This window comes from Zeus faber (genome assembly GCF_960531495.2).
Source record: "Zeus faber genome assembly, chromosome: 15".
NCBI classification, from domain to species: domain Eukaryota; kingdom Metazoa; phylum Chordata; class Actinopteri; order Zeiformes; family Zeidae; genus Zeus; species Zeus faber.
The window spans coordinates 347501-365000 of record NC_137194.1 but is presented as its reverse complement, the minus strand read 5'-3'; the positions used below and the strand labels follow the sequence as shown (position 1 = coordinate 365000).

Below are 17500 nucleotides of genomic sequence, written 5' to 3'. Positions count from 1 at the left end.
TTAAGCAGATATATCAGAGAAATCTGAATAAACCCATCTACACTATTTATATCGCCCATGTTAAGTCCAAACATTTAGATTAATCTTTACGAGGCTCTTGGTATTTAACAACTTTATCGTCCCAAAAGATGGTTCCAATTGGAGTACAAGATGTTTCCAAAAGAAGGAAATGGATATTTAAATCAATATTTCATGAAATTAGACTCACAGACTCTCTTGGGCCATTTTCTTGCACCACTCTATTAAGTTTTATGGACTGAACCAATATTTTAAGACCGTTGGGATCCTGCTGGTTTCTGTGGCTGAACTGACTCTGATTATTTATCTCACTGTCTATACTTTACACTTTGTCAGATACAGTCTGTAATATATAAAGTATGTTTATATATGTATATGTATATGTATATGTATATATATATATATATATATATATATATATATATATATATATATATATATATATATATATATAGTATATATTGCATATGCTGTACATGCTGTTTATATATATAAACAGTACAAACTGGATATTTATATACCGTAAATGTATACATACAGGAACATGCATACTGTACATTAATACATAATCTCTAATCCATTTCTTTCTTTCATAAAAGACACCAACAGTGTATACACTGTTGATGCAGTGTATCATGGCCATGTCAAATGTGTGTGTGTGTGTGTGCGCGCGCGCGCGTGTGTGTGTGTGTGTGTGTGTATTATCATGTGTGTAATCAACTATGTTTAACCTTTATCTTTACCCTGAAGATTATCCTTTGACCCTATTCTGTAATCTCTGATATTGATCCGTCATAGCTGTAAACCCTTTGAACACACACACACACACACACACACACACACACACACACAAACACACAAACACACACACACACACACACACACATACACACACACACATACACACACACACGCACACATATGCATGTGCACACAATACACACACATATGCACATGCACACACATACACAAACACACACACTAATCTGATGTTGTAGCTCACTACTCACATTGTTAATACCATCAAAAATACACCACACACACACACACACACACACACACACACACACACAAACACAAACACACACCACACACACATACACACACAAACACACACAAACACAAAGACAAACACACACACACGTGCATGTGCACAGACACACAATACACACACATATGCACGTGCACACACATACACAAACACACACACTACTCTGATGTCGTAGCTCACTACTCACATTGTTAATATCATCAAAAATACGCCACACACACACACACACACACACACACACACACAAACACACACACACAACAATTTAAGTGTCAGGTCATGTGTTTGAAAAGGGTTAAAAACTTGTAAATATCATTTGAAATAATATTTTGCTCAAAATGTGTGTTTTAATGTGGTATCCTGTCTAAAATGTTGGTGTTGCCAGAGGGATTTAAAAAGGGGTGTAGGTTAGGAGACAGTCTACGCACTAACCCATATTCATTCTCTATACTCTCTATACTGTGGCATCAAGGTTGAGGCTAAACTGTGAATCCCTTTGTTCCTATATGATCATCACAACATTACAAAACACATAAATGCAACGGAAAACAAAATCATTTTCATGAGAGTCATTTCACCCTGACATCAAAAGAACACCAACAACCCTGCGGCAGCTCAGTGTGTTCCTCAAGGGCACTGTCAGGTGACTGTGGCTGTCACCGCATTTGAAATCAATTCAATGAAAACATACAGACTTTTATTCCCAAGCTGGATGAAAAGCACTTAGAAATGCTAATGAACAACTCCTCCTTTTGAAGCGCAGAGCCGTCTGCAGAAACGCCAGAAGTACTGAGCTCACCTGTCTGTCTCCATGTTCTTGCTGTCCCTGAGAACATACATCACACCCTGCTTCTCCTATGAATATTTATTCTCACATCCGCATATATTTCGACTATTATCTATTTTTTTCCCCATGTAAACCTGGTCGTCGTCCTTGTGCTGATGTCTGCACGGTTCTTCCATCTGAAGTAGAGGATCACATGCTGCTTTGTGAATGTTTTCTATGTATATTTGTCCATTTATTTGTGCAGGAGTTCCACTACCGGCCGCGTGGCAGTGACTCCTGCCTGCCGTGCGACTGCTTCCCGGTGGGCTCCTTCTCGCGATCATGTGACCTGGAGTCCGGTCAGTGCCAGTGTCGACCCGGCGTCATCGGACGCCAGTGCAACGCCTGCGACAACCCCTTCACCGAGGTCACCAACTCCGGCTGCGAAGGTAAACACATGAGGCTGGACCCCTGTTGTAATGGCACGGCCGCCCCTTATTGTTAACGTAGGAGGAAAAATCATCCAAAATTCTCGGAACTTTGAAGCCTAAAACCATCTGGAAAACCAACTTCTGCATAACACACGAACACGGTTCACATCTTGTGTGAATTGCGCTGTCACAAAGACCTTGTGGTCGAAGTTTCATCCAAATCGATCCACATACGGAGCAGATATTAGTGAAAAACTCAACAAATTTGACCCGAATGTGCGGCTCAATGATGAGCTCAAAATCCAAGGTGTTTGTGGGATTTTAGGATTTTCCTTCTCCCCAGATTGATTTTCTTTCCTTTTATACTTATAATGCATTTGGGTTGTTACATAATGAGCAAACAGCAAACAAATCAACGCAAAATGTAACTACAACCAAAATGATTGAAATGCAAATGGAACCCGAACATTCAACATGGACGTTGTGCTTCTTCACCGTGGTAGGAAGAGAAGGACGGTGGTGATCTGGGGCTCATTTTGGGCCAAGGGAGATTTAGAAAACAAGAAGAAGAAACAATGGATGAGATATTCTGTGTATATATATATATATATAAAGAAGCACCTTTTTGTGTTTGACGATGTGACTCTTGTGTCATTGTTTTGAGTACATTTTTCACTTTGTTTTTAAATCGTCCCACATTTCATTTTCACTTTTATTCAAAATCTAATTGTGAAGATTCTGCAGCGGACGATGCCTGTCTGTAATCACACAATCCTCACCAGATAGTTTCCTCATTTAATTGTTTTTTACATCCGAATGACCTCTCGTACTTTGTAATTTGTGTTTTATTCCCTCACTCGTTCTAATTCTGCCCTCGTCAAAGGAAGGATCGTGATAATTCCACATTTCATAAGAGACTGTTTGTCAAAACACAGCGTTTAACAGATAAGGATGATTGATGGCTCTGCCCGACAGCACTTTCCCTTTCCTCTATCTCTCTCTATCTCTCTCTCTCTCTCTCTCTCTCTCTCTCTCTTGTCCTACCACATTGATCTCCCCTTCCTCAAACCCCCGATCCACCTCTCCCACCCCTGTCCCTCTGTTGTTCTACCTCTTTCTCTCCTTCTCTCATCTTTCACACCCGCTCTCCTCCATCTATCATTTTTCCTCCTTTCCATATCAAACTCTAATCTGTCCGTCCACACTGCCAGTTAATAACGGTTCAGTTAAAACTCTCTCTCTCTCTCTTTCTCTCTCTCTCTCTCTCTCTCAGTCATCTATGATGGTTGTCCTAAGACCATCACTCAGGGTATCTGGTGGCCCAGGACCAAGTTCAACCTTCCTGCTGCAGTGGCCTGTCCCAAGGGATCTGTCGGTCTGTACACACACACACACACACACACACACACACACACACACACACACACACACACACACACACACATGCACTCTCTCTCACAGGAAACATATGGAGTCAAAACAGTGTCGTATTGTGTTTCCTAGTTTTTTAGGAGTTGTATAGGGATCAAAGTATTTTAGAATAAGTGACCCACCGCAGACTTGAGGTACATTTGATGCTGTTTCACTGTTTTGTTTTTTCACGCCATTTGAAAGTAGAGAATCAGAGTTTGAAGCTCTGATTGGTGTCACTTGTGTGATTCGAGCAAATATTTTTAAAGCTATGGCTCGTTAATGACGAAGGTGTGGCAAATTGTGTTTTTGAGATATTCACCCTCAAAGTTTCCCCCACACTTGGCTTTATTCAGCCAGCTCCCAGAATGCAAATGGATTGGAGGACCAACAATGCCACATGGCTACTTGCCACATGGCCACTTGACACCCTGCTGAGTGGGACTTGAAGCCCTGCTGAATGGGACTTGACACCCTGCTGAATGGGGCAATCTCTGCTTTGTTCTTGTGTTTTGAGGGAATGTTGAACAGCGTCATCGACACACAACATCTTTTGTTTTTAAAAAGGCTTTTATTAAACAGTAAGAATGTACGTACATGTTTTATAAAAGTGGAATTATTTAGGAGTTTAAGAGTGTGGACAACACAACAAAATGTAGAGTCTATTAATAATATGAGTCTCTGTATATCAGCCTCGGTGGAGGTTGAAATCCGCTGTTTGAAATGTTCTCCCGGTCCGGGATGACGCCGGTATCAGATTCAGCAGCTCTGTCGTTCTCTGCGTCGCTGTCGGGAGAACTGACTATCATGGAAAATGAAGTCCAGTATGCGCTGCTTACACTGATTTGGATCTATTGCACTGGTTAGATAAAGGTCCGCGATATGATTCAGATCTTCCTACACCCGCTTCTCCTAATCCATAACAACACAGAGACGAAAGTTTTTACAGATGAGTGAAACTGAAGAATCCTCTTCCTGCGCTTTAACCATCTGTTTACGGATGTATGTCAGCTTCTTCACGGGTTACGCCCCCTACACAACAATGCCTCCGTGTGTGTAAAAGTAGTACGATTTAAAGGTTGAACTCTATCAAAACGGTTTCACATTGTGACTTGACATCACATGGAATATGGAGGAATGATCATCACCTGGCACTCGCTTAAAGGAAACCATCGATCGTCGTTGTTCAGCACTGTTCAGCGTCTCAGTAAGCAAATTGTGTTTCCCCATGTCATCTAACGGGAATATTGAACTCCACAGTTTAAGATTTTTCTACTATTTATAAATCAAACTCGGTTTTGAAAATACGTTGAGAGATTAAAAAAAGGAACAAAAATCTAATTTTCCTTCTAGAAAGGTTTTTCAAACTTATTTGGCTGCTCCTGGGCATTTTAGAAATGCGCGACAATGCGGGTGTGCTACGGTGGGTCACATTTTAGAGAGAAACATTCAGAATTCGGAGAAAATAATTTCCATCCACGTCTTTAGGACACATCCTGAGCACAATACAGTGCAAATAAAATCAGACAACAGAAAAACCAGGCAAAGCAACCTTTAAATGTGCAAAACGCTCAACTCACTCATAGGTGCAATACATAGATTTCAAATTGCAAACACAGAATACAAAGACAAAAATTGACCAAACCACTGGATTGACAGATAACCCTGTCCTTAGAATGATATTTCACTTTCGCATGGACATGAAAGTGAAGTATTCTTATTCTAATGTTTAGAGGTTGACAGATAAACACATCATCAGAATTATCCAATTGGGAAGTGAACAGGCGGTACCTTCTCGTTCAAAGTGACGTGCATATCCGGCCAGAGCTCCATGTTTACAGTTCCAGACGCTCCCTCTGAAGCCTGAGCGCTCTGCATCCAACGTGTCTCCCTCTGCCTCCGTGTGAGGAGCCTCAGATAACGCTCTGTAATGTTCCCCTCTCTGCAGGAGCCGCCATCAGACACTGCGACGCAGAGCGGGGCTGGTTGGAGCCGGATCTCTACAACTGCACCTCCCCTCTGTTTGTGGAGCTCAATATCGCTGTATGTACCAAAACTACCAAAGTCTAGGACTAATATTAATACTAAAGCAATACTGATGGTTTTAAAGCTTCTGTAGGTACCAGAATCTGGTGGTACTACTAGTAGTACTGTTTTAATGTGTGTGTGTGTGTGTGTGTGTGTGTGTGTGTGTGTGTGTGTGTGTGTGTGTGTGTGTGTGTGTGTGTGTGTGTGTGTGTGTGTGTGTGTGTGTGTGTGTGTGTGTGTGTGTGCGTGCGTGCGTGCGTGTGTGCAGCTGGAGTCCCTGGATCACAATGAGACGGAGCTCAGCACCATCATGGAGAAGAAGCTGGCGCACCAGTTCCGTGACGTCTCCGAGGTAACCGCCCGTCTCTACGGCAACGACCTGCAGATCGCCGACCGGCTGCTGTCCCGCCTCCTGACGTTCGAGACGCAGCAGAGCGGCTTCGGACTAACGGCCACGCAGGACGCCCACTTCAACGAGGTAGATGAGGCCACGTCTTTCAGTTTCACAATTATTTAGTTTATGTCTCAAACTGTGCATTTCATCAGGGTTTTTTGGTCTTTTATTGACATTCGCCGCCTGTGCTTGTGCAAATCAGCTCTTTTGGCTCCCTCCACGCCAAGGTAAGAGACTAGAAACAGGTAGTTGCGTTGCTTCCTTCCAACGATCTGCCGTTGCCAACGATTGGGGTCGGCAGGGGTTGAACTAAAGCTCAACTGTGGTCCAAGTGCTCTCAGAATTAATGTAACCTGCTGAGTTTGTTTGAAACGCTACCTGAATAATTAAATATTAAATAAGTTGTGTATTATGTGTATTTTCAGTCTTTAAAAAGCTGTATTTGCTACAAGGTTTGAGTAACATGAAACACCTGAAGGGGTTTCTGCTCCAGCCACATTTCTTTCCTTGTTTTTTTCAAGGGAAGTTGATATTACTTCACTGGAGCTGTCAGGATGCCACCGCTCATTTGGTCCTTTTTAAACTTCACTTTTAACCTCCTTTAAAATGATAACAGCTGTGATTCTGTGAATGGCGAAGACATTTAAATGAATGATTACCTGTTCACACCGAAGAACTACAGCGCTGGTAATGTTCAAAGTAGTAATAGTAGTGACAGCCATAGTATCTGTAGTAGCAGGAGGAGTATTAATAGTAGTGAGAGCTGTAGTATCTGTAGTAGCAGGAGGAGTAGTAATAGTAGTGACAGCCGTAGTATCTGTAGTAGCAGGAGGAGTAGTAATAGTTGTGACAGCCGTAGTATCTGTAGTAGCAGGAGGATTAGTTATAGTAGTGACAGCCGTAGTATCTGTAGTAGCAGGAGGAGTAGTAATAGTAGTGACAGCCGTAGTATCTGTAGTAGCAGGAGGAGTAGTAATAGTAGTGACAGCCATAGTATCTGTAGTAGCAGGAGGATTAGATTCAAGATTCAAGATTCAAGAGGTTTATTCCTCACATACATATACATATTTAGTAGTAGTAGCAGTAGTAGCAAATAAGTAATAGAAGTGACAGCCGTAGTATCTGTAGTTGCAGGAGGATTAGTAATAGCAGTGACAGTGACAATCTTACATCTCTGATGTGCAGGAAACAATAGAAACAGTATTTTAAGAACCACTGGGTGCACTGGAGCTTGCTATGGAAGGAGGTTAGATAGATGGATGGATGGATGGATGGATGGATGGGTGGATGGATGGATGAGTGGATGGATGGATGGATGGATGAATGGATGGGTGGGTGGGTGGGTGGATGGATGGATGGATGGGTGGATGGAAGGATAGATGGATGGGTGGATTGATGGATGTATGGATGGGTGGATGGATGGATGGATGGGTGGATGAATGGATGGATGGATGGATGGAAGGATAGATGGATGGGTGGATTAATGGATGGATGGATGGAGGGATAGATGGATGGGTGGATTCATGGATGGATGGGTGGGTGGATAGATGGATGGATGGATGGATGGTTGGGTGGATTGATGGATGGATGGATAAATGAAAGGATGGATGGATGGATGCAGCAGGGGTCACAGACCACAAGCCCGGGGGCCACATCCAGCCCACGAGATCATTTAATGTGGCCCGCGGCATGGTGATGATATATTGATAAATCTGGCCCGCAAATCTTTTTTTTCAAATCATGATGCTTAATTAATCCACACAAATGTGCTTAATGTTTCAAAAATTCATAATAGAGCTATTTCTGACAGGATTACGAGGCAGTTCACTTATGTGTGGGAGACAAACAAAACAAAACAAAAAAAACAGGCCGGTTTTCCCTTGAAATTCAACAGTGGACCCCAACAGTGGCCCCCAGGTTTGAGTTTGTGACCACTGATGTAGAGGGTTGAGAGAAACATAGGGCGCAATTTCTGTAATATTTTCATTCTTAGCTAAGCAGTGCTTAATATCTTTATTTGATGCCATTTATACATACATATATGTTTTTGAATATATATATATGTATTATATATATATACTGTATATATATATATATATACTTGATTTATGAGATCAATGCGATTTCATTGGTTTTCCTTGGTTGCTATGGCAACTCATCCACCGACCGTGACCCTTATCTCACCTGGCATTTTGCTGAACTGCTGCACCTGACAATACAATAATAAACATGGCCACCAGGGAGGGTGTCAGCGAGGAGCCGAGTCCAACATATGTGATGTCGCGTTGTGTGTGAACCTAAACCCCGTTGTCAGAGGCAAATCCAGGCCAATGAAATAACTCTGTTGTCAACTTATCCGGCTAATGAGGGGACGTATATGACGTAATATGTTGATGACGACACAGTGTTCACTACGGGAGCCCAAATGCCCAAACGGAGCCCGGGCGTGTCTGTCCACCTCGGAGCGCAGCGTGACGCTTCCCTCCAAAAACACCCCGCCACCACAGGTCGTGGAGAGCTCGAGGTTTCCATGGTAACACAGCGGCCATGAGAGGAAACGCCTGAGAGACCGCGGGCGGATAAACACACGTCGGACTTCTGGAGAGAAGAACCCAGGGATCCCTTTGCGGATCAGATTGTGTGCCGACGGGGGCCACACCAGACACAGATATAGATATTTATTTTGGATATATAGACGGATATATCTAAGATGTATCCCATTCAGCAGAAGCAATTGATCAAATGCATTTTCTGTTTCTTTTGGGCCCTAAGCCTGCAGCATGTCAACCCATCCACCACTGTACTGTAGTTGCAATTACTCCCTCATAAACTGACAAAGCTGACAAAGCCAAATGCGCTCAGTTATCTTTGACCCCTCGTAGAGCCAACTGCAGGAGTTTTGGTGGGGAAAGAAAATGCATGGATAGTTCTTTCTTCTTTTCTTTCTTTCTTTCTTTGTTCATTTGTTCCTTCCTTTCTTTCCTTCTTATTTTATTTTTTCTTTCGTGCCCTTCTATCTTTCTTCCTTTCCTTCTCCTTCTTTCTTCCCTTCTTTCTGTCTTTCTGTCTCTTTTTCATTTTTCTTTCTTTCTGTCTTTCTTTTCCATAATTCGTCTAAATGTAAAAGACAATTAATCATTTGTCCTCATGGCAACACCTTGTCCTCCTCTTCCTCCTCCTCTTCGTTGTCCTCTTCCTCCTCGTCCTCCTCCTCCTCCTCTCATATTGCACTCAGATCATTTCTTCCTCCTCTTTCTCTCCAGGGAGTTTTCTGCCATTTCTTTATTGGTTTCGCTGTCGTGCAGCTTGTCTCTCGTCTGCGGCTTCTCTCAGCACAGGCTCCAAACATTTCCTCCGTATGCTTTCTCTCTCTCTATCTCTACTCTCTCTCTCTCTCTCTATCTCTCGCTTTCTATCTCTCTCCCACTCTCTTTCTCTCTCTCTATCTCTACTCTCTCTCTCTCTTTCTCTCTCTCTCTGTCTCTCGCTTTCTATCTCTCTCTCCCACTCTCTTTCTCTCTCTCTATCCCTACTCTCTCTCTCTCTCTCGCTCTCTATCTCTCTCTCCCACTCTCTTGCTCTCTCTCTGTCTCTTTCTCTCTCCATCTTTCTCTCACGTTCACTGTATCTCTCTCTCTTTGTCTCTCTATCTTTCTCTCTTTTTCTCCTTCTTCTTGACATTACATATTTCTCCTTGTTTCCATGGAGAGTTGTGCAGAGCTATATGATCCTGTCTGTCACAGACTCCTGCCCTGAATAATAAACCATATGAAAAAAAGAAAAGACAGTTGTGGAAGCAGAAAGGGAAACCAGTGGAACACTCCAGAGAAAAGTGTGTTCACATAACATAACATAACATAACATAACATAACATAACATAACATAACATAACATAACATAACAGTGGTGTGGAGGTGGGATGGTTTGAGCAGCCACCCCTGACCTGGATCTAGGTGATTGGGATCGGGGTGGCTGCAACTTAACAACTGTGATGTATTACACTTGTATTTACACTTTATACTGAATATTTGCACAGTCCTGCACAACTGTACAGCTCTATTTGAAAAAAACAACAAAAAAAAAACATCCTTATTTTACATATGCTTATAATATAAGCATATGTAAAATAATGCTCTTTTTGTTGTATATTTCACAAATATTTGACTTATTGTTTTACATTTATGTTTCATGTATGCACCGAACACCAAGACAAATTCCTTGTTTCGTGTAAACTTACTTGGCAATAAAGACTATTCTGATTCTGATATTTATAGAGATGTATGCTTTCAGCTCCACACGCTGCTAAATGGTTGATTGATTGGATGGATTATTCAAGTACTGGTTTCTTAAGCATTTCTCTTCATCCTGTATCAATAACCACATTTAACGTTTACTTCCTCTCTCTCTCTCTCTCTCTCTCTCTCTCTCTCTCTTTCTGAAAGCTTTGCCCTCCTTAAATGTCTGTCTTTCTCTGTTTTGTGGCTCGGATGATTCAGAAGGAAAATAGAAACCATGTCCTGAAGTTCGCCCCGGGGCCACATTACAGACTACATCAAATTATTTTCCTCTTCACCTCTGTTCCTCCATCACTCTTCTCCCTCCATCCCTCCCTCCCTCTCCTTCCCTCTTCTTGCTGAACTGATCCTGGCATTTTGGGTCGTGATCCCTGCTTTTCACAACCTCTCTGATTCTGTCTCCCTCCCTTCTCTCCGTTCTTTGACACTTCCTTCTTCCTCTCCCTCTCCCTCCTCCTCTTCCTCCTTTTCTCCCTCTCCCTCCTCCTCTTCCTCCTCCTCTTCCTCCTTCTTGCCCTCTTCCTCTCCCTCTTCCTCTCCCTCTTCCTCTTCCTCCAACTCCTGTCTTCCAGGACGTTTCATGCTCCTTCAGTTGAAGACGGCGTCCGGCCGTCAATTGATAGACAAACAAATGGAGATTTACACTCTTCCTTTCTTCTTTCTTTCTCTCTTCCGCCTTCCTATCGCTGGTGAATAATGTCCTGTTTCCTGTTTCTCTTCATTTTAAAACAATGTGGATGATTTTGGTTTATAATTAGACAAACGCAGGACGCTCCAGTGTGTCTGCAAAGCCTCCTTCTCTCTCTCTCTCCCTCCCCCCCTCTCTCTCTCCCTCCCTCCCTCTCTCTCTCTCTCCCTCTCTCTCTCCCCCCTCTCTCTCTATCTCCCTACCTCCCTCTCTCTCTCTCTTTCTCTCCCTCTCTCTTGCTCTCTCTCTCTCTATCTCTCCCTCTCTCCCTCCCTCCCTCTCTCTCTCTCCCTCCCTCCCTCTCTCTCTCCCTCTCTCCCCCCCCCCCCCTCTCTCTCTCAAAATGTGGAAATAAAGATGTTTTAAAAATCAAATCAAACTCTCTCTCTCTCTCTCTCCCCCCTCTCCCTCTCCCTCCCTCCCTCTCTCTCTCTCTTTCTATCTCTCCCTCCCTCTCTCTCTCTCCCTCCCTCCCTCTCTCTCTCTCTCTCTGAGTGATTGGAGGCGTGAGCGAGCGGAGCGTGTGAGCGTTTGGTAGAGTGAGTGATTTTTCTCTCCAACCTTTTCTATCAATTGTATGTTTATAATTATTTGTTGGTGATGGTGTTAGTTTTTTTGTTGGTTGTAGGGTGTGCGCACAGCGGGTGGGGGGTGGTGGCGGTGGTGGTGGTGCGGGTCCGCAACCATGTCGGACCTCACCAGGCTAACGAGGAAGCACGGCATTAAGTTGCCCGTGTCTTCCTCGGTCTCGGTGGAGGACTGCAGCCTGGCGGTGGGGAAGGCTGTCGGCTACAGCAGCGTTGAGTCCGCAGCGCGGATGAACAGCGCGGTGGTCATCTTCCTGGATAGTGTGGACAAGGTGAACGCGGTGGTGGCGAGCGGCGTTACGGTGAACGAAATGTTTGTTCCCGTCCTGCCTCTCTCCACACCGGCGAAGAGGGTGATTCTGGCGAATGTTCCGCCGTTTATTAAAGATGAGACCCTCACTAAGGAACTGGCGAGGCACGGGAAGGTGGTGTCGCCAGTTAAAAAAGTCCCGTCGGGGTGCAAGTCGCCGCTGCTCAAGCATGTGGTGTCGCACAGGAGACACGTCCTGATGGTGTTGAACAACAGGGATGCAGAGTTAAACGTAGCTTTTAAAATCAGGGCGGATGAATTTGACTACGTGGTGTTTGTCAACACTGACACCACCAAGTGCTTTGGGTGCGGTGGGGAGGGACACCAGGTCAGGGCATGTCCAGGTAAGAAGGCAGACGGCGAGACAGGTGAGGGGCAGAAGGGTGGACAGGACAAGGAGGGAGCACAGGAGGGGGCAGGTGAGGGTCAGAAAGGGGAAAAGCAGGCGAAGGTGGGGGCACAGGAGGGAGCAGGGGGGGGTCAAGAGGGGGGAAAACAGGCGAAGAAGGGGGCACAGGAGGAGGCGGGGGAGGGCCAGAAGGAACGAGGGGAAAAGCAGGTGAAGGTGGGGGCACAGGGAGAGGCAGGTGAGGGCCAAAAGGAGGCAGGGGAAAGACAGGTGGAGGTAGGGGCACAGGGGGAGACAGGTCGAGGGCGGAAAGGAAAGGAGAAGAAACAGGTGAAGGTGGGGGCACAGGAGGGGGCAGGCGAGGGGCAGGGGAAAAGGGGGAAAAGCAGGTGAAGGTGGGGGCACAGGGAGAGGCAGGTGAGGGCCAAAAGGAGGCAGGGGAAAGACAGGTGGAGGTGGGGGCACAGGGGGAGACAGGTCGAGGGCGGAAAGGAAAGGAGAAGAAACAGGTGAAGGTGGGGGCACAGGAGGGGGCAGGCGAGGGGCAGGGGAAAGGGGGGGGGGGGGGGGGGGATGTGGAGCCGCAGGAGGGAACGGGTGGAGGTAGACAGCGCAGCCAGGTGAGCGTGGAGACACGGGGGGAGGCAGGCGAGGGTCTGGAAAGAAGGCAGGTAAGGGTGGGAGGACAGGAGGGGAAGGAGGAGGGTCCGGAAGACAGGCAGGTGGGTGCGGGGGGACAGGAGGGGACTGGTGAAGGAAAGGAAGCTACGGAACAAAGTCAAAGGAGTGCAGGTGGCGTAGCTAGGGAGGAGGAGGCACTGGAAGGAAGTGACTTTGAGATGGGGGATGAGGACGACCGGTTGAGAGTCCCTCGGCTCAAAAGAAAGTCAAACAAAATGGTAGGAGACTCTCAGGCGAAGAGAGGGACAGCAAGCCAGGGGAAGGCAAGTCAGGAGGTGGAGCAGGGAGGCTCGGAGTCAGAGTCCTGGATGGAGGAGGACTCTGCTGCAGACAGCGAGGGGCAAGTTTTTCTAGGCGTGAAGAAGAAAAAGGGCAAAAAAAGCTACAGTGTGGGCAAAATAAAAGCGTTTCTGCACAGGACGAAGAACGTGAAAGGGATTAAGGTGGAGGATTTTTTCTCAGACAAGGAGTTGCTGGCGAACGCGGCCCAGCAACAGATGAGGAGTAAGGGGAGAGGAGGGTTCACGGACCAGGAGGTGTACAGGTTAAAGAAAATAGTGCAGAAGATCAGGAAGGAGCTGAACAACGGAGAGGATGGGGAGGAGGTGGAGGTGGGTGCTGCTGTTCGGGCTGTTTCCCTTTTCCGTTGCAATGAGTGACTTTAACATCAGCACACTGAACGCGAATGGGGCCAGAGACGCAGCTAAGAGGTCTCTGCTGTACGAGCTGATGGAGCAGAAGAGGCTGGATGTGCTGTTGGTGCAGGAGACCCACAGTGACTCTGGCAATGAGGCTGACTGGAAGAGGGAGTGGGGGGGGGAGGTGGTGCTAAGCCACAAGAGCACCACCAGCGGTGGGGTGGCTCTTCTCTTTTCTAAGAGCTTTGCCCCAGCATCCTTTGAGGTGGAGGAGGTGGTGGAGGGCAGACTGATGGTGGTGAGGGCAGCATTTGAGCATCATAAGTTTGTCTTTATAAATGTGTACGCTCCCACCACAGGACCACACAGAGTCACTTTTTTGCAAGTTTTAAATGGGGTGTTAAGCAAGGTTCGTACTGGGGAGTTTCTGTTTCTAGGAGGTGACTTTAACTGCACCGAGAACGACCTGTTAGACAGGAACCACTGTGAGCCTCACAGAGCATCGCAGAACGCGATGAGGCTGCTCTCAAGCGAGAACGAGCTAACGGACGTGTGGAGGAGAACCAACGGGGATGAAAGACAGTACACCTGGGTGCACTGCAGAGGCACCTTCTTATCGTTGGCCAGACTAGACCGGTTTTACTGTTTTAAGCACCACTTTAACATTTTTAAGGAATGCAGAATGGTGCCTGTTGGTTTTACCGATCACTCCCTGGTTGTTTGCCGTGTTTTTATCGCCAATGTAAAGCCCAAAAGCGCATATTGGCATTTTAACACCACCCTACTATGTGACTCCAACTTTAAGGATGCTTTTAGGTTTTTTTGGGAAGGTTTTAGAGACAGAAAGCAGGATTTTATTTCCTTAAGACTGTGGTGGGACTATGGGAAGAGGGAGATAGAGCAGCTCTGTCGGCAGTATACTCTCAATGTCACACGGGACATCACCAGATCTATGAGGGATCTGGAGACTGACATTGTGGAGTTACAGGGTGTAGTGGAACCCACTGGGAATCGAGATCACATTAAGGACCTCAAGTCTAAAAGAGCTGCTCTTGCAGACCTACTAGGCACCAAGGCGCAGGGGGCGCTGGTCCGCTCTCGCTTCCAGAGCGCAGCACTGATGGACGCACCATCTAGTTTCTTTTTTAGCTTGGAGAAGTGGAACGGGCAGAGCAGGTTTATCCACGCCCTGAGATCAGACACAGGACAGGAGCTCAGGAGGCCGGAGGAGATCCGGAAGAGAGCTGTGGACTATTACACGGAGCTGTACAGAAGTGAGTACGAGGAGCAAAAATAACTGTTTTACTCCTTTTGTGGGAATCTGCCCAGGGTCCCGGAAGATGTCAGTGCGGTGCTGGGGGAACCTCTGACCCTGCAGGATCTTTCCACGGCCCTGCAGAGCATGAAGGGGGGTAAGGCCCTTGGCATCGACGGGATTCCTGCGGAGTTTTACAAAGAGTTCTGGGAGGAGTTACGGGAGGACCTTTTAATGGTTTTTAATGAAGTTTTTAAAGATAAGTTATTGCCAGTCAGCTGCAGGAGGGCGGTCATCACTCTCCTACCCAAGAAAGGAGACCTGCAGGAGATCAAGAACTGGCGTCCTGTGTCCCTTCTGTGCACGGACTATAAAATCCTGTCGAGGGCACTGGCCAACAGGCTGAGGGAGGTGATGGACCTGGTAGTCCATCAGGACCAAACGTTGTGTGTGCCTGGTAGGTCCATTCTGGACAATGTGTCCTTAATTCGGGATATTTTGGACGTCTCTAGTTCTCTGGGCATTAAAACTGGGCTCATTTCGCTAGACCAGGAAAAGGCGTTTGACCGGGTTGAGCACCCTTACCTCTGGAAAACTCTGGAGGCTTTTGGCCTCAGCCCTGGTCTGATAGCCATGATCCAGGTTTTGTAGAAGGACATCGAGAGTATACTGAAGATTAATGGAGGGCTGAGCGGCCCTTTTAAAGTGCGTAGAGGGGTGAGACAGGGCTGCTCCCTCTCAGGGATGTTGTACTCTCTGGCCATAGAACCATTGCTGTGTCAATTAAGGACGAACATCGAGGGCGTGTTTCTAAACGGTCTTGAGAGAAGCCACATTTTATCAGCCTATGCGGACGACGTCATTGTTTTGATAAAGAAACAGGACGAAATCAGCAAACTGGAGGGGATCGTCAGGGACTTTGGGCTGCTATCAGCAGCGAAAGTCAACTGGGGCAAAAGCGAAGCGCTGGCTGTTCGCGGATGGAGGGGGGGACTTTTAAAACTGCCAGGAGGCTTACGGTGGCGAAGGGATGGGTTAAAGTATCTGGGAGTGTTTTTAGGGAGTGAAAGTGTGGTGGGGAAGAACTGGGAAGGACTGCTAGGAAAGATACAGGGCAAGCTAAGAAAATGGAGGTGGGCACTGCCACAGCTGTCCTACAGGGGCAGGACGCTCATTATTAACAACCTGGTGGCCTCACAGCTGTGGCACAGAGTGGCCTGTGTCCAACCACCAGACCTGCTAGTAAGAAAGATACAGGCCGAGCTGATGGATTTCTTTTGGGGGCGGAATTTCCACTGGGTCAGGAAGGAAAGGGTCTTTCTGCCTAAAGAGGAAGGGGGGCACAGTGTGGTGGACATCAAAAGCAGAGTGGCAACTTTTAGGTTACAGTTTGTGCAGAAGTTTTTAACGGGGTACTTTAACGTTTGGAAGGACGTGGCGGGCTTGGTCTTAAAGAGGACTGGGAGGATGGGACTTGACCGCTCGTTGTTTTTAATGGACACGAGTCTTCTAAACAAGTCGGGCTTACCCCGTTTTTATCAGGAGCTTTTTAAAGCATGGGGGTTTTTTAAGAACAGGAAAAGGGAGGCCGCAGATTCCCTCCACTGGCTCCTGGAGGAGCCGGTGATCGGAGGAGCCAGGCTGGATGTGCAGGACGGGGCCACTCCAGGACTGGGGAGTATCCTGAGGGAGGCGGGGGTCCTGACCCTGAGGCAGGTGGTGGCGGCGGCGGGGAGCGACCTGCAGGACGGCGAGGCCATGGCGGAGCGGCTGGGGGTGAGGTCCACCAGGATCGTACACCTGGTGCTCAAGTGGTGGAGAGAGACGCTCAAGGAGGAGGAGCTGGCCCTGCTGAAGGAGTACGGCGAAGGCGCGGAGGAGCCGAACCCGGAGGATCCCTTCCCGGAGATGACTCTGACCCCCAACCTGGAGGGGTCCTCCGGGAAGCTGCTGCACAGGGCACTTTATGCAGAACTGGACCTGCACGCAGCCAGCGGGAAGGCTTTTTACAAAGAGTGTGTGGTTGTTTTAAATAGGAAGGGACTGGAGGGGCGGCAGGACACTGTCTGGAGGGGACGGCTCCAGATGGGGGGACAGGAGGAGCCGTGTTGGAGGAGTTTTTACAAAGCTCCCTCCAAGAAAAGGACGGGGGACCTCCAATGGAGGGTCCTACATGGAGCCATAGCTGTCAACAGCTTTGTTTCTGTTTTTAATCCCACGGTCGCAGATGAATGTCCATTCTGCAAACTGCCAGAGTCCGTGTTTCACTGTTTTGCAGAGTGCGACAGACTTTTAGAGCTTTTTAGTCTTTTAAAGGAAAGTTTTAAGCTCTTTAAGGAGGAGTGGTCCATAAACTGTTTTATTTTTGGGGCTAGATACTACAGGGCCAACGCAGAGAAATGGCGACTGCTTAATTTTCTAGTAGGGGAAGCGAAGATGGCCATCTACCTCACGAGGAGGAACAAACTGAGGGGAAAAGAGAGTGTTTTAGGAAGAGTGTTTGTAGCGTTGGTCAGGGCCAGAGTCTTGATTGATTTCAACTTTCACAGACTGATGAAGAGTCTGGACGTCTTCATCAAACTGTGGTGTTTTAACGACG

The 17500-nt window shown here is 46.8% G+C and overlaps 1 protein-coding gene across 1 annotated transcript in view; it reads left to right on the top strand.

The window, feature by feature from the left end:
* celsr3 (cadherin, EGF LAG seven-pass G-type receptor 3) overlaps nt 1-17500 on the top strand; it is a gene marked incomplete at both ends in the record, with an annotated part of 120428 nt that overhangs the window by 79252 nt on the left and 23676 nt on the right. The window contains 4 exons of the mRNA XM_080014470.1: nt 2101-2284; nt 3540-3641; nt 5625-5719; nt 5973-6182. Coding sequence (XP_079870596.1) covers nt 2101-2284; nt 3540-3641; nt 5625-5719; nt 5973-6182 — 591 coding nt within the window. The remainder of the gene's footprint in view (nt 1-2100; nt 2285-3539; nt 3642-5624; nt 5720-5972; nt 6183-17500) is intronic.